Source organism: Pavona decussata, unplaced genomic scaffold (assembly GCF_977016875.1).
Source record: "Pavona decussata unplaced genomic scaffold, jaPavDecu1.1 SCAFFOLD_87, whole genome shotgun sequence".
In the NCBI taxonomy this organism is placed as follows: domain Eukaryota; kingdom Metazoa; phylum Cnidaria; class Anthozoa; order Scleractinia; family Agariciidae; genus Pavona; species Pavona decussata.
Genome location: NW_028145504.1, coordinates 3,032,501 through 3,050,758, shown reverse-complemented (window position 1 = coordinate 3,050,758; position 18,258 = coordinate 3,032,501). Strand labels below are relative to the sequence as shown.

General features: G+C 37.2%; 1 protein-coding gene and 1 non-coding gene across 2 annotated transcripts; both read right to left on the bottom strand.

The window, feature by feature from the left end:
* Window positions 1-3,299: 3,299 nt before the first annotated feature.
* On the bottom strand, window positions 3,300-12,905 carry LOC146474803 (glycine receptor subunit alphaZ1-like). The gene is made up of 10 exons (XM_085116538.1): window positions 12,835-12,905; window positions 11,379-11,492; window positions 9,965-10,044; window positions 9,335-9,402; window positions 8,439-8,656; window positions 7,888-7,970; window positions 7,132-7,263; window positions 5,566-5,780; window positions 4,687-5,016; window positions 3,300-3,561 (listed from the first exon to the last, which is right to left on the bottom strand). Exons 2-10 carry the CDS (start codon window positions 11,450-11,452, stop codon window positions 3,361-3,363), a joined length of 1,401 nt encoding a protein of 466 aa, XP_084972664.1. The 5' UTR covers window positions 11,453-11,492; window positions 12,835-12,905; the 3' UTR covers window positions 3,300-3,360.
* A 2,392-nt stretch (window positions 12,906-15,297) lies between these two features.
* Window positions 15,298-15,370, bottom strand: Trnai-aau (transfer RNA isoleucine (anticodon AAU)). Its single transcript has one exon. It is a non-coding gene; the product is annotated as a tRNA-Ile (tRNA).
* Between the last annotated feature and the right edge of the window lie 2,888 nt (window positions 15,371-18,258).

Below are 18,258 nucleotides of genomic sequence, written 5' to 3'. Positions count from 1 at the left end.
ATATTATTGCTTGTATTCTATTTTTTTTTTCTCTTCCTTGAATTCGTTCAACTCCAGCAGAGGCATTAGCTACTTGTACTTTGCCAGTGGAGGCTTCACCTTGTTCGACTGCAACTGGTTCAGTGATTTGCCCTTAGAAGCCGGCGAAAGCCTCATCCTTATTATTGGAACCTACCTAGGCATTTGCAATTCTTGGTTTGAAATTCATTTTCATAGGCGTAATATCCCCGAAGAATTCTTTTAGTGATAATAATAGAAATGACAGGCCTGCAAGACTCATTGCGTTATGTTGTGAACATTTTTATGAACGCTGCCTTATATTTTTGCGATTTTTTATATTTTCTGAAATACTCCCACTAAAAATAGAGATCAAATTTTCTTGATTGATATTTTCCTTCAAATCATGGCGTGTAAATTAACAAATCTGTCAGATTTCACGCCTGACAAAGATTTGTCCTGCTCCGAGGCAGGACGACGGCGTCTTTGAAGTTTGGTAAGCCTTCACAAAATTTGGTAGATCTAAAAATCACCGGGCGCACTTGTCTCAGGGAATTGCATTGGTGACAGATTTTTTCGCAAAATTAACAAAAATTTGCCCAGTGCGTCCGGGCCCTTGCAAGTCTAATATTAAACAGAGACTAGGGACTTTAAATTTTGAAGTCTCAGTTTTGCCAGCTTTCTATAATTTGTGATCATCCGCATTCGGTTTTTTTTTTTTAACTGGTAAAGAAACTCGTAATCATCCAAGTAAAAAGACAAGTATGTGCACTACTGGCTACGTGAAAATTGGCGAGGGAGCGAAGGAAAGCTTGAATGATCAAACAAAATGATGAATAATAAAAATCAGCAACAATAACAGGGTCATTAATGTATTTTCATCCGGTTAGGTCTGAATGTTTCCCGAAATACGTTTGTAATATCTGTCACGGTGCGTCACGCAATCTCGGTTTGATTTTGCGATTTTGTCAGATTTTGAGCGGTCTTCCACAGAGCACGATTAAGTTTCCCCGGAAATTTTTTATTTTAGTTGAAAGCCCATTTCCTCCTTAATTCGCTCTTAAATTTTCATTTGAATTTGTGATAAAGGTAGTAGGATAAATTATGTTTACAATTTAGCAAGCGATTTCTATAGAGTAACGGGTCCCTTTTTTTCTGGTCGGTCTCAGTGTTACAAATTCCATCGATCTTGATGGGAATTAAAAGATAAAACCTGAAAAGGTTGTAGAACAAGCTGATAACAAATAGATGTCTTCTAGCTTTATCAGTAGGGCAAGTGGGTTGCTTCAAAGTGACTGATTTTTCAACCCGAATTTTCTCGTGTCTGGCTATGAAATCAATTTTCGTCATTTTCTGCCGAATCAAAAAGTTATTTCACAAATGAACCACACAGCAATGAATAACTTAATATGGACTACTAATAGCCAAAGTTTCAGCTATTTTCAAAATTTGAAAGTTTGCCGCACAATGTTCGATTTTTGTGTGCACGCGCTCTTAAAATTTTATCTTTAGGGTGGTTTTAACGTCCTTTTGTTTAAACAGGACGAATTAACAATGCTGTCTTGAAATATTGTTAGTGTGGGGAAGTTAATACTTGGCTTAATCTACATTGATGCCTTGAACCCGACATTCTGTGATTTGATGAGGCAATCCGAGAGACAAGAAAAATGATCACATAAGTACCCTCGAATTCTCTCAAACGTCATCAAATTTTTTCTTCAATTGCAAGTTATGTAGCTCAACTGGCAATTATTTCTTTCAAGGAACCAAACAAAACAGACGATGCTTTAGGTGAAGCAAAGAAGAAGAAGAAGAAGACAAAGATTAAACGAATACAGAAAGACAAGTGGTGCACTCCTGTTATGCTGTATATCATTTATTTCTCTTTTGCTGTTTAATAGGCCCTATCTCGGTTTTCGATGCAATTTTGACGAGTAGGCAAACACGTCTTGAAATAACAGTATTTGTATGGAAATCCGATGTCAAATAATCTTCATTAGACAGCGCTTCTGAAAAATTCATGAATTGGAAACTTTTGGTACTGAGAAAAGGATATATAAAACTGTTCAATTGAGGCCTTAAACTGCTGTTTAAAAGTAAAAACTAAAATCCAAGCTTTCGACGATCAAAGGCATCATCAGGGATGAGAAAATATTCCGCGCGCGCTACATATATATGCAAAGAGAGCGTAGGGTGAAGGGTGAAATTTGTAAAAAATGTGACGTATTTGTGACAACCTCGTTCCCATGCAGGGTGACCCTGGGAACTAGGTTGGTATGTGTGAAAGCTATAGAAATAAACTGTGAGTGTTATACAAGGTTCTAATGATGGATTGTAGCCTCTAAAATAAAATATTAAAATAGCAGTTCCGTGAATTCAGTACATTCCTCTCGGGAATTGAGCGTGGGCTTGTATTTTCTGATGTAAAATGCTTCGTAGAGGCGTAGATTAGCGGGATCGCTTTCGCTCATAATAATTTTGATGTTAATGCCTCTATGGTCGTTGTTCTGGCAGGAAGAGATGTGTCTTTTTTAATGGAGGAGTTATGGTTATTGAAAGGAAAAGGATTTTAAGAAAAAAAAAATGGAGTGATGTTGTTGAACCAGAAAGCGGCCAGTCGTGTTTTTAACTTTCCATACATTTCCCAGTATTTTTCCCGCGAACTATTTTTAGTAGCAGTTCACGGTTGGTTCGCTATACAGACAAATGTATGGAACTGCAAAACGCAACTAGATGCTTTCTCAGAGCACAGCTACATTCCTCAGTTATTATCTGTAAAATCCTTTGCATAGTGCCTAAAGTTTCCAATTCATGAATTTTTCAGAAGCGATGTTTTGACATCGGATTTCCTTACAAACACTGCTATTTCAAGACGTGTTTGCCCACTCGTCAAAATGGCGTCGAAAACAGTGATAAGGCCTATAGGGAATGTTAATCTCAGGGTGGTGTTTAAAAAAGAAGCCAGCTTGTATTCAAGTAAATAGATAAGCGATCTGTTAAATGGTTATGCATAAGTTAAGTTGGCCAATATATACGTACGAGCACATAATGGCCGTTTTTGTACTAGTAGAGGACTGGACGAACTTGGGCAAACATTCGTTGTTCGTCTGGCTATGCGTGTCTAGTATAAAGACGGCACAAGACGCAGTATCCTTCTGGGCGTACTATCTTTCGTTGTGCGTCGTTCAAGATGCACAATGGAAGATAGTTCGTTCAGACGGATACTGCGTCTTGTGCCGTCTTTATACTAGAGACGCATAACCAGACGAACAACGAATGTTTGCCCAAGTTCGTCCAGACGGATTGCGTCCTCTAGTAACACGGGGATGATGTTGTATGTAATTTCATGTCCAATGGTAATTATTAGTTATATCGTAAGTAATATCCAATGTTAAATATGAAGAAACTCAAAGGAAACAAAATTCGTGCAATTCTGTCAAAGATATCGACTTCACTGTCATTGGAACGAAGGGAAAGACAGAAGCTTCGAATGCGTTGAAATATTGTTGTCCTAGGACGGCTGGTCGTGTAAGGACTGTGCTGAATGGCTGGACCAGGTACGCTCTGAAAACAAATAAACAAACAAACAAACAAACAAACAAAACAAAGAAATTAATTAATAAAAAAGCAAATTAATAAGTTATTCATAAGAGCGGTTTTCAATTGAGTTTCGAAAGTAATTGGTTTTGCTTTACTGCGCTCTGTGATTGGTTGGCAAAGTTCGCACTATTTGCTTAACCAATGGGACGCAAAATGAAAACCAATCGTGACTTGCTCGCATGCGTTTTCCCTCGCTTGGCGCCGGTTACATGTATTTGCTTCGAGGTCTGATTGGTTCATCGCGTTGTTGACTTCCGTTGTGATTGGTCAGAGTAATTACTTTGGTTTTGGTTTTACGACACTCAATTGTAAACCGCTCTAAGCTGTGCCTTTATGTTTGATATTTTCAAGATGGTCATGACCTTATCTTGTCGTGACAAACAACAACAAGTCTAATAAAAATCATAGAAAAGAAAGGATTAAATATTGGGATCCTAACATATGGGATCCTATTAAAAGTCTTGAGACTGCGTATTATTTACAACTCATAGTAAACACAACAATAGTAACAAAAATAAACAGACTAACTAACCAACTAACTAACTAACTAACTAACTAACTAACTAACTAACTAACTAACTAACTAACTAACTAACTAACTAACTAACTAACTAACTAACTAACTAACTAACTAACTAACTTATAGCCACGTAACATAATTATCCGTAAATGGTCTTCTAGACCGTACTCTTAAATGGCGGCCGATTTATTATTCTTTTCAATATATGTTGATTAGCCCTACTAACTTCACTTTAGAGTTAAAATTCTATTGAAGTTTGCACATGATAGCGAGGCTATTATAAAGGTTAATTTCCATGAAAAAAAAGAACAATTTATCGGCTACCATTTGTGAAAAAGGTCTACTAAACCACTGAGATAGGAAACATAAAATAACAGCAAATGCAGCCTCACTTTGTGTTCCAATTTTTCACAATAATTAATTATTAATTTCGCTTACCCTTTCGCATACTTCGATGGAGAAAAAGGCACTGAGTACTGTCTTTTAAGGCCTCTCGGTATAGCGCACGATAGTACCCCCACCCCGTCTCCCTTCCCCAGAGAAAATACTTCTTACGACATCATTCTCACCTGTCTGGAGTATGAATTTCGTAGGACCGATTTGTGAGGTAGACTGTGGGATGAGGGTGACCGCTGTGGAAACCCATGAGCCGAGGGTGGTCGGTGTGGCAGACTATACGAAGACTGTGACCGATGCACAATTACAGAGTTTCTTGTGTTGTTGAAGGCTTCTATTTCCATTTCTGCTAAAGAGTAATCTTTTGATGGTAAGCACTTTTTCGCAGCTTTCGCTCTTTTTCTTTCGCTGTGCATGAGAACTGCCACATATTCCAGAAGCACACCGAAGACAAAGATGAACGACACGATCAGATAAGAGTCAATTGCCTTTATATACGAAACCTAGAAATTGAAAATAACAATGTCAGTATCATGATTCTCTTTGCAAATATAATAAATGGCAGGGCCAATCCAATAGAAAGGACTTCATACGACGTGGAATTACCCCATATTGGGCGGCATTTTGCATCTGCCATCTTGCTTTTCTCGATCTTCACCGAACTTCAGAAAACCACCAAATTTTACCAAAAAGTAATCAAAAGCAAAAGGAAAACAGTAAAATAATCTAAAACATGACAATGACTGTAAGAAAGTTAATTTTTCTTCATTAAGAACAGCAATATTCTCATTTTTTTTTAATACTCGTCAAAATTTGCGGGTTGCCATGGGAAGGTCAAATTCAGAAACAACAACAACAGAAAACAAACAAAACAAAACAAACGACCGCACCAAATTGTTTCCAAATATTTTTTCTGAAAAAGTCAAGTTTGGTGACGTTTGCTCAAATATCAATAAATTTATTAACTTTTGAAGTCGGCAAAGGAAGAATCCACCCCCTTCGGATCTTGATAGGGTTACTCACGAGGTGTGTAAAATAGTATATTACCATACCTTGGGGACAGAATTTCTCAGTGAACCCATAAGTGTAACAATAGTGAGCACTGTGGTTATGCCAAGAGCTACTCTTGCAGGGACAGCGTCTTTAGATATCCAAAATGACAACCAAGAAAGAACCACAATAAGAAAGGTTGGAGAGTAGATCTGAATGAATGAGTACGCCAGTCGTCTTCGAAAAACAAACTTGGCAACTAGATGGGTGTATGTACCTAAAATGAAGCGAAAATCACCATCACTCATTATCAATTAGTGAACGATTGTTTATGAAAAAAATAGTCAGAAAATTAAAAATAGTCTACCAGACCCATTTTTATTCTTTTCTCCGGAGCTTTCCATTTAGCCAAAATTTTCGGTTGAAAAATTCCGGACACTTTTCGTGTCAAATGGAAAAGCTTTAATCTCTTCCAGTCGAAACAAAACTTGCAATCTCATTGGTCACTTAATGATGGTACAAGAAGACAACAAAATGGGAATGGAGAACTTTGTGCAAATGGAACGGAAATGTGCCTTCCAACCGTTTGGAAAGGGAAAAGCGGAATACTTCCAAATGTCGTCCGTTTGCTCCGAAAAATTTGTTTGGTCCCCGCGAACAATTTACATTTTAACCGATTAAACCAAAACTGTTGGCTAAATAGAAAGCGTCTCAGCCTTGGAATAATGGACAGAGTTACCTATGTACATTTCTTTTTATGAGGATGTTCGGTTCAACATCGCCCACTTTCAGAATACGTAGTTTTCTGGGAACTCATAACTCCCGCATGTGTAGTAGAAGATTAGCAAGGATAGAAGTTATTCTTAGAGAATGTGCACGTATACTGTTCGGGTATTTTTAGATCACAATGCAGCAACTGTCAGCTAAGAGCCACAACACCCCCCCCCCCCCCCCTTCCCCCCATCCACGAGGTTTGACCAGAACCTCACGTATCTGTGCAGCCGAATTGGTCTGTGAGTAATGTAACAACCATGAACAGCTTTTTCGTCCTGTCTATAGCATGGCTAGGCTTTACAAAATACCCGTCGAGTAGTTTTCAACTAGGCTTGTGAGACCTATTCCTGCCCGCGGTAAGGGGAGAGGTGGAATGTTGTAACAAACATTGAGAGGACCATGAGATACACTTGAGAAGGGGGATGGGGGGTGTGGGACGGGTTTAAGCGGGAGGGGGGGGGGGTGGAGTGAAATGCATTCCTTAATTATGCACCGTAATTAATACTTAAAAGAAATAAACACAAATAGAAAATGGTTAGGGCGACACATCAGGGCTGCTGTAAGGTCCAAGTTGCTTGCTAACTTATTTAACGAACTTATAAATTGTTTCTTTTGACGTCAAATTCGCGAATGTCCAAATTATGTTATTAAAAATGTTTCCAGGCAAATTACGGTTAAATTTGAGTCACGAAGGTTGACTCTATCTCTCAAATCCATTTTTTTATATTCAAGCACTGCAACCCAGGTCTGTCTTAAAATGGTAATAAATGATTTCAACAGTTGTCAATTGAAAAGTTTAATTAGCAGTCATAAAGCGGAAAGCTCCTTTATAATCAGAAAGTGAAAAGTGATACCTATGACGTATTCCACCAGTTTCCTCTCACTTTGGGCATCAGAAAGCTCGAACTCTGACATCTCGTCATCCAAAATGATGACTGCTGATTTCTCGTCCCAGTGATAATCCATATCAGTTATGTCGTACGAGTCTTGAATTTAAGGAAATGAATATTATAATAATAACAAAAAGGGTAATGACAATGACAAGGACGATGGCTAACGATAACGATATCGATAATGATGACAGTGATATTATATCAGAGTTTGAAGGGGTATTAGCTTATTGCCTTAGGTCTAAGTTGATTTTCTAAGCATAAATTGTAGCCTGATTGAATAGCCGATCTACATTTACACAACAAAGTATACGAACAGAAAGAAACTGTTCTATTTTGGTGCTTTTAATTTAACAAACAAATAACTTTTATAAAATATCCTGAACACATCCACAAAAGCGAGTAAACAAGCAACTACAAATACAAATTTAAATTTAAAAGGGAAACCATGAGTGTTTTTAACCAGAAACGTAGGTAAATGGTGACAGAAAAATGTCCATTTGTTTGGCTTATTCACTTGTTTTCTTTTCCTTCTGTGAGAGAAGGTCCGGATTGGCTGAGTAAGTCAAAATATTAGAAATCAGTGATATATTATTTAATACCTCTTATGCATGGAAAAGTAAAATAACTAAGAACAGTGGACTGTTTTGGGGAAATGGTCAGCGTTTCTTCGTTTCAAAGGCCAACACTGTTGCTCAGGTTTTATTTTGTGTTACTTACAGCTCAAAATTTCCAGCACACACGTTTGGGTATCTAAAGGATAGTCCCTTAAATCCATTCTGCAAGATGCAGAGACTGTCAACCTTTTATGAACAAAAAAAGTAAAAGAAACCGAAATTAAATATATGGGACTTCTAATCATCTACTTTAATGCAAAGATTTTAGTGAGACATTATATATGCTTAGTTAATGGTATTTTTTAAAATATATTTTAACAGCAACAACAAAGTTATGTTATTTTCCAGTCTGGAAGAAAATCAAAACAGAACGTTATTTCCAAGTACTAAATGCAACTGGATTTGAGTTTACTACGGTACATGTTGTAATATAACGACTTGGTTTTCATTTGATTTCTCATAACTATAAACTCGAGACAGAAGGAATTTTCACAAACAACTGCACAACAGTTAACTGACGATAAGTAGAAATTCAATCACCTAACATCAAAATGTAAGTTAATCTAAAGTTTCTTTCGCGAAAAAGTAATAGGAAAAAAAAATAAAGAAAAAGAAAAAGAAATGAAAGTCAAGAACTAAAAAATCCGTAGTTACCTTTCACTGAGTTCAATATCACCATTTGGTTTGATCACAATTCTACTATTGGCTGCTGGAACATGGTGGAACTTTGCTGTTTTAACGTTCAAAAAGAAAGTGTCTGGCAGCCAGAAGTTGCTCTTTTCGCTCCCAGAAAGTAGGATCGGCTTTTTGAGTTCGTGCTTCAGTCTTGGATCGTTCCAAGCTTGCTTGAAAAATATATCAAGACTAAATTCCTAAATAGATCAGACAACAAAACGAAAGCCTTAGTGTTACGTCAACGGTAACCAACACTAAAGCCAGCCTTACACACGTTTTAACTGCAAGGCTTCGTTCAAACTGTATATTGGACCCGTAACAAGGTTACATGGATAGAGAACCTGCTCACTCGTTACGGAAGCATGTAGATGCCGTCCGACAAACGAATTCGAAAAGCCCACGTGACGTGGTTAATTTTGCATAAACCGCGCAACCTCTGAAACAGATTCAATGAGCCATCTAATCGGTAATCCGAAATGTACCACAGGTTGGATTCGTTTTAGTTTTGTACTGACCGCTAGGCGCCGGCCGGTGCCGGTACAACATGAACTAAGCCCTAAATTTACGAGCTTCTGGATATAAATGAACACTCAAAGTAATATGTTGTTACAGTTCTTGGTTCCCATGAATACACAAAGCGATAAATAGCATTCCAGCTAAGATCAATGGGCGCCATTAAACTTTCATAACAACAACTCTCGACCAGATGGTAAGGGTCCCACACTGCAATCTTGTAAAACAGTATTTTTATTTTAACTTCTGGTGTTTTTAATACTTTCTTATTATAATGTAATACTGACGATTTTACCGTATATAAACAAATTAAACAATCATCTTCCAAAAAGCATATGAGTCAAAGAAAAAATGCTACATACCATGTTTATTTCCCTTATGGCTCCAAATGAAACAATTGTTATGTAAACGGAAATGTTCAAAGGTGGACCTGCGTGAAACACGTTGAAATTCTGTGAGTAGTATGCGTAGTTATACAAAAAATAACTTTAGACAAACGAAGGTTGATCGACCTTCAGATTGACTAACAGAATATTTGCTATGAATGAGTGGCTGATTTTAACTTGTGTTTTCACAACAGTATTAATAGAGGGGATGTTCATTTGTCATGGCTAACGAAACCAAATTTAAATCTGTAATTAGGAGACACCATGTACACAGAGTTGGATGGTCTCCTGTGATTGGGGAAAAGCTTACGTACAAGACGGAAAAACGAGAAGAAGCAACAGGATATGACGACTTTGTGGTTGGTTTATTGAAAGAGGTGGTAGAGGTATAGATGGGTTTTAGTATTTTGTTATTCCTGTAAAGCGTTAGTGATCACTTTATAAAATCATGTAAGTAGCGCTATATAAATTATTAAATTATTAAATATTAAATTATATTATTAGTTATTAATATTCAAAGGATGTGAGGAGTAAGAGGTGGGTTGATTATTCAAGGGAGGTGATTAATCCAGGGACGGCTATTATTCGAATGAACGCTATGCCTACCCTCATGATAAGGTCTTATCCGCTTGTCGTACACCTCAGGATCACAGAGTGAATCGAGCACTTTGGTCGTGTTGAGATACCTTCCCAAAAAAACATATCAACAAGAAGATTTGTGAGGGAAGCAAAAGAGAACATTTTATGTCATTCGAATGGTTTCTTCTTGGTTTGCACTAAAATCAAATCACTGAAACAACAACAACAAAAACAAAAGCTGGAGTATGAAACTGACATTGCCTCTAGAAAATAAGTCATCCTTTTAACCAATTTTGGTGGCCGTGGACTGCGAGGTTTTTGTCCTACAAGTTTAAAGGGACCATATTACGAGCCGGTTTTGATTTTTTTTAATGACCAAAAGAAAACTTTCTAGTAAATTCAAATAAAAGGAAGCATGTAATGAGTTGTCAAAGACTTTTGGATGACAGGAACAACGCCATGTTTTTTCAAAATTGCAGTCCATTTCCGTTCTGACTATCTGTACCCAAGGAGCCTTGTAGAAGACACTGTTGTACGGTACATGTATACGTACGGTTTCATTGCACCAGTATCGTAAATCTTCAAGAGGCAGTGTCACCTATTTTCAGTGTAACTTTGAATGGAAACGTTAAAATAATGGTCAAGCTTTTTTAGCAAAACCCTACTATTGAACAGAAAATAGTATTAATTACGTTAGATGAGGATGAATAAGATGGAAATAGATTGAAACTTGAAAAAAATGGCCAAAAGCGGGACAAATATCTCAAATTTATTTTTGGTACAAAATTTATTTAGGTATTCACCACGACATGCATTCATAGAGAGTTACAGTGAATAATAGACTAAGATCTTACATAAGTTTACGGTGAATAATAATAGTAAAAGAAGAAGTAAGAAGTGGCGAGGAGACCTCAAGAAACCCCGGGCTTATACTGAGAGGTCTCCTCGGAGGTATTTTAGGACTGTAAGACTAGTAAAGACATTGTATCTGGCCTTTTTACTTATTTTAAGGTGCTATTTCCAGCGGTATCAATCGTTTCTTGTTACCTGGCCATGGTTCACATCAAAATTTCAAATTACGTTGATATAAGGAGAATATCGAATTGGCATTTATGGTTAAGAGAAAAGAAAATTCTGCTAAGAAAGCTAGTTTTAATAAGGTAGTTGAAATCATTATAAAGCAACAATGAAATCCCTGCATTGTGTTATATGTGTTTTATGCCAAGGACCGCTTCGTAAATTTATTTCAACAGATACTGCACAATTTGACCCTTCAGTTTTATCGCGTTCGCTTGTACGCTTCTTTATGATAATCTTTCTCAAATGAGCTTCAAATTGAGGAGACACATGCTGGTTAAAATGATCAGGGGGACAAGACGTCATTAGACTACGCTTTCATTAGTTATTTAAAGTCCTGTGTAATACATTTATCCTGTTCTACCTTGTGCGGAAGTCTTCCGTTGCTTTCGATGTTAAGAAAAATGTCGTTAAGATCAACACAGTTGACTTCAGCATCTTAGTCAACTATCCCCTACAGGTAGTGTAGCTGGTTTCGCTGTGAATGAAAAGAAAAATGAGTTAAACCTAGAGGACCCATACTAAATAAGGTCGTTTGTGTTTCCCCTCAATGCTTTCCATCTTTGCGATGTTTTTATTTTCAATGCATTGTTTCAATGCAATATCAATATTCGTTGAACATTTAACAACAGAAATGCAGAGTAATAAGTGACGTGCTATAATACAAAATTTACGCACATAATACTTCTTTCGCCGGTTGTTTTGATCATTGTCATTGGATTTGTTATTGCAAGTTAAGTTATATTCTCATATTTTACGATTTTCGGTAGTTTTAAACTGCGCAACAAAATAAAACAAAACAAAACAAACAATAAAAACAGTAATAGAAATCAAAGAAAACGTCGATACACGTACCAAAACAAAACAAAACAAAACAAAGCGACAAACAACAACGAACCAAATAAACAAATAAAATACGAAGATCAGTGCACTACCATACAGAATCTTAATATTCAAAGCAGAGCAAATACGCACAAATTGGTTCAAATAAAATTATAGACAGGACAAATAAGGTTTACAAATTCCAACTGGCCTATAATGGAAATCTTAGGCAAATCAGAGAAGGGATCGAAACAGTCCATCCAGTATTTGTTAGAATTTTACCTCCCTACACAACTTTAGCTTCCCTATATTCAGACGAGAAAGTTCAAATTTATAAGTATGACACCCTTTACCCTTCCTAGATTATGTCAATGTGATCTTCAATTCATTCATAAAACTGATCAAATAACACCGTTAAGTAATCACTGTTTATAGATCGTACTGTTGGCACATTGGTGCACCGCGGACTGTTCTCTTGATCCAGTGAAATACAAACTGCGTAAGCGCTTTGAGAAATCAAAAGTCCTGTTCGAGTAAAAACCGTACTTCTTAAGAAGCACTGTAGTGTAAGACAGTTAGTAAACAAGTTTTAAAAGAATAAAAATCTTTCTTCATTAATTTATACCCAATGATGTCCTCCATTTCCTTTTGTCTGATGTTGTTATAAATGTTATTGAGCTAGCAATTAACAACCTATGTTTCGCCTGAGTATTCTACTTTGAACAAAAAAAGTAATCAGTTATAAGTTACTGCTCCACTGAAATGTTGTTTCTGTTTCAATTTGTGCCCAGTTTTGCCCAAAGAGGCCGGCATGGTTTAACCGTGTAAATTTCTCATCAATTTTCGGAGGTTCACGTAGATTATGAAATGTACATGTTTGAAACAACTGAGGATTATAAACAAAATAACTATCCTAAGAAACATTGTTTGGCATAATTAAAATAATTGTTCTGCCCACGCTTAAAGAAGACTACATAAGCGTTTCTCTCGAAACTTACCGTTTCGAATTTAAGACAATATTCAGGACCGTTAGCAGCTTACTTATCGTCAGCAATCACTGTTATGTTGCATATTGTATTTGAATTACTTGCGCGAAAAGCTGAAAAAAATTAAAATTTCATGTCTAGAGTGCCTCAAGAATCTATGTTTTGTTTTTTGCGGTAACCCACTGAACATACTCATTGAAATGATTGGTTCAAAGCGAAATGCTCTTTATTTACGAAATAATCAACGCAAGCTCTTATCGACATCGTCAAGATTGATTTTCTCACCGACAATTTCAAACAATAATTACTTATATGTGTAAAAAACTGGAATCACACTTGGAAGACGGTCGAAATGGGCTTTCTCGTTTCAGATTGTGAATTTAACTTTATTTTATTTTTATTTTTTTTCCGTCAAGCGCGAGCAAGCTGCTTTTCGCCCAAGAAGCGTGACTCAGATTACGTTAGTCCCCTGCGAAACATGGACTCCTCCGCAATCTGTAATTTGCCACATCTGTTATCAGAGAGAAATGAGCTTGGAATACTAAGGAAAATTTCGCTAACAATAACAAAATGGAGTTTAGGAGAAACGACTCGTACCCTTCTGTGTACCACATTCTGGAGCGAGATGATACATCCTTTTTTTATAGGCCACAGAGGCGACGAGTTCCAGTCTAAACGAAAATTAAACCTCCCTTACAACATAGAAGAGATTTCCTGTTTACAAATGATAACAACTATCTTTGTCTAGATTGACACAGTTATCTGGATTTGATAGAGTATTTTTGTAGTCGCGTTTAAACGGATTTCCTAAAGGAAGTTAAAAGATATTTTTTTTCTTACACGAATGAATAAAAGCAAACCGGTGTTGAGTGTTGAGTAAAAACAAAATAACCAAATAAATAAACAAAGAAAAACAAGGAAATAAAATATTTCTGGAGGTTTACGTTATTAAATCGAAACCGATTATCAGCTGCACAGAGAATAAATCCAAACAACGCGATAATTGAATGTTGATCTTGGTGTATTCTTAATCATCGCAGATCAGACCGCTTCATGATAAGTGACGTGTAGTAAAATGTAGCAAATGTAGTTCTGTTAAAATCTTCCCAAATTTACTCCAAAATTCCTTGTAATCAAGGGCATCCAACGGGAAAATTAAAGCAAAAAACTTTAAATGTTAAACAAAAAAGTTTCGTTTTCAGGATCGAAAATATATGTTCAATATCCTGAAAACGAAATCTTTTTGCTTGATATTAAATGACAGGATCAAGGAGCAATTTTTTTTCTCTCACACTTAAAATGTTGTCTCTTTTGTTTTCGATCGTTTGTTCTCTTTTAAAGACATAATGTAAGCTAATACAGTTTCATTTGTTTCAGCGGATTCTTTAGCTGCTGAGTTTAAGTCGAATCGAATTTCATTCCCCGAATTTACAAGCTGTAAATACTAGTTGACCTTTCTTGGCATTTTAAACGACTTATTTGGAGCTGCGAAAACAAGGGGAATTATTTTTCCTGCGTTGAGAAATTTTGAGCTCACATTTTGTGAAAGAAAACTACATTTTCTTAACGACTTATCCAAATTTCTGAGGCGCCATTTTGAACTGACAGATAAGACCTTCTGAACTGACAGATATCCACCGAAATGAACCAATGGGTGCCTCTGGTATTAATAACAGTAGCATGTTATATTGGCTGTATTATTTAAGTACCGACTACAATAATGTCACTTTTCTATAGAAAACATGACAAACAAACTAGGTTTTCCTTTGTAACTCACACTAGTTAATAGTAATGTTTATTTGTTAGAACTGTAGTCATCTCAAGTGCTTTCTCGGGACATTATGGAATTGTCCCGTTACCCGGAGCATCTCCATTGTGGAGAACTGATGCAAACTCACGAGGGAAAGAAAAATCAGCAAGGGGAGCAGGTCTGCATGCATCCCCCCTAGCTAGTTGCTGACCAGTTTTTCTTCCGTCCAGTGGGTACTAAGTTAGACCTTAGCGCAAATAGTAATATACTGATTAAAACTTTCAATCGTAGAATTTCACTTAATGTATACTGGATGATCGGAATATTAACAGCTGTACAATGTTTTTTTATCCACGCAGCACGATAATCGAATGCTGATATCCTTTTGAGTTGAGAATCATCACGTTTTGAACGTTTCATAAGTGAAAACAAAGTTTAATTAAAAATCCATGTCAGCTCTACATGTAAACGTCTGATATATACAAAGCATAAATCATGAAAACTTGTGGTCGCACCGGATTATTAATTTTTTTAAAATACAAAACATAACGATACCGTAAATCACTTGTATTATATTGAGCATAACGCTATGAGAAGCCACGCGTTTCTGTAGTAAACATGACACCGTAATTAAATCTGATTTCAATGTGAGTAAATATATATTATGAAAATGATGTATTATTCCAGAAAGTGACGCAGGCATACTCGGAAAAAAGAAATCCGAGTGCTCCTATCAGGAGTCGAACCTAAGACCTTCCGATTATTAGTTCGGATGCTCTACCACTGAGCTACAGGAGACTCGTGATAGGAGCACTCGGATTTCTTTTTTCCGAGTATGCCTGCGTCACTTTCTGGAATAATACATCATTTTCATTCATTCACCAGGCTGGAAATATACCATCACATTTCTTTCATATACCACACGTTCGACATTCAAATCCTAGCAGTATGCAGGATATTTGTCCCATGAACCTAGTTTAATGGCCTTAGCTCCCACGAGTGTCCTGTACTCCTCAGTGGTAGAGCATCCGAACTAGCAATCGGAAGGTCTTAGGTTCGACTCCTGATAGGAGCACTCGGAGTTCTTTTTTCCGAGTATGCCTGCGTCACTTTCTGGAATAATACATCATTTTCATTCATTCACCAGGCTGGAAATATACCATCACATTTCTTTCATAAATATATATTTTGGATGTGTTCAAAGTCCCTGCCAAACGAGAAGAAGAGTCGCCGACCGTGGGCATACTTTCTGTGCATCTCGTGGATGGTCCGAACTCGCTCGGGTGTGCATGACAATCAGTTCAAAGGCAGTTTTCGCACGGTTCATAACTATGTAGGAAAACAGATCTTAGCAAGGGCTATTGGAATCCTAAATAACTAGGGGCAACCACGCTTTTTTCAGAGGCAATTATAAGCTTCAATTTAGAAAAAAATACACCAGACACTAATAATGTTATATAATGTTTTTAGAACTTATTATTGCTTAATTCCCTCTGTAAACTACGTGGTTACTGGCAATTTGTTTTTGGATCTCAATAGTCTTTGCTAATATCTGCTTGTCTCACAAATTCATAAACGGCGCAAAAGCACTTTTGTATCAGGAGACACCCTCCTTAAATTATGAGAGTTGTCCTTCTTGAAAGTCTAAACGTCTAGCGCCACTCCGGCGACTCTGAATCACGTTAATTTGGCCCCAGCTTAATAGCAAACAATTTAATATGTTAATTTTATTTCCAATCAATGGCGACGCACATTCAGACCCCTGATAAAGAAGGTTATCACCTCTCGCTCATAATAATAATGACTTTATTATCGTGTCAAGCAACAATCTAGCAGAGGGGATTCCCATTGCCGATATGGAACACCTCACTTTCTAAAATACAATCTAAAATACAAAACAAATTAATGATAACTCACTAACATACCAACTACTAAAACTCTATTCATAATTATCAAAATTCTAAAATCTTGTAATGTAATCATGATCAGTATCATGGGGTATTACCAAACCCCTATAGATAAGTGACCTAAATGCCTTATTGGGGTACTTCATCTCTTACCTCTTTTCCCCAGAAATATTCTTGTTGCTTGGGGAGGGGGGGGGGGGGGGTATGGGTTAAAACATTAATCTCAAATGAAATATAAATAATACAAAAATAGCAAGGCTGATTAAACTGTCAGGGAAGTATATTTTTTCCAATATTTCAAAAGGCACGGCCTTTCTTTTTCAGGGTATGTTTGTTCAGGGCAAGTATGTCTCAAAGAGGGGCCATGCATGCCTTTCTTAGTACTGGAAAAATGATATATTTCCATGACCGTGAAATCATGCAGCCTTGCTCTTTTTTAGATTATTTGTTCTACAATTTGTTGCTGATTAGATCCTTCACTAGAAGATCCGTTAAGGCTGCCGCACACTAGCCGATTTTTCATCGTAGAGCTTAGGATTTTTTGTCGGGGTCAAATCGGGTCAAATTTTGTCGGGCCTTCAGCGTGCCGCACACTAGTCGATTTTTTGTCGCGACTAACCGCGTTAAGGCTTGGGGTCGAGTCATCCAAAATCAAGATGGTGCCTATTCCACTGACGCGGCGAAAATTGAAACTTGATTTATTTACCTAGACTTTTCTACGGAGGATAAAGAGTCGCAACAGCAGCACAAGAACAACATGAGTTAAAAACTGGATAACCAGACGAAATGAACAGGGTGTTTATAACAACCTAATTGAAGAGAAAATATTAACGGCAGACTGATCCCAACGGCGGAGGTGACAAGCTTGAGAGAGCAAACAACAAAAGCTAGAATAACTGAAATATATTTGTTTTTTAAAAAACAAATATATTTCAGTTATTCTAGCTTTTGTTGTTTGCTCTCTCAAGCTTGTCACCTCCGCCGTTGGGATCAGTCTGCCGTTAATATTTTCTATTTGAGATAATTTGCTGATCCAGGTCTACAAGTGATCCGGCACCACTCATTGGTTTGTCGCTGTGGAATTGCAGATTTTATTATATTAATTGAAGAGCTTGGGAACGAAGATCTAACTGGGTTTCGGTGGTACTTCCGTTTATCTAAAGAAAATTTTCAAGAAATACTCGCGGTATTGTCCTCTTTTACAGGTGTCCATTGCTCTATCCCCGCGCTGATCTCAGCTTCGATATCCGCCATGTTGGAAAAGACGCTTGTTCACGTGACTCTCATGACATTTCCTAATTGGTTGAGGCGCGCGCGAGCTCCGACAAATTGTCTTGGTCCACCGCACACTAGCCGACAAGGCCCGACAAGACGTTTTGAGATCTAGCACTGTCAGACAAGCCCCGATCTTGTCGCAGACTTGTCTGAAATCACCGCACACTAGCCGGGGAGGAAAGATTTTTCGTCGGCCGACAAAAAATCGGCTAGTGTGCGGCGGGCTTTACCGTTCATTTTGTCGCGGTGGTCCTTGTTAATTACTGGTTTTTACTGAATGAAACATAACTCCGAGCTGTCGATGCTTTTTACATCGACCGATTTCTGAAAGGCAAAAAACGATTCACACTTCCTCCCCCTACGGGGTTTTAAAACATAGTAACTATATTATAGGAAAATAAACATTCAATGAAATCGATTTCAGTCCCTCTAAAACAACTTGCCGTGCGCGAGAAACTAACTGGTTCTTACTTTCGCTAATTATCTCTCTCTTTGTTTAGTTTT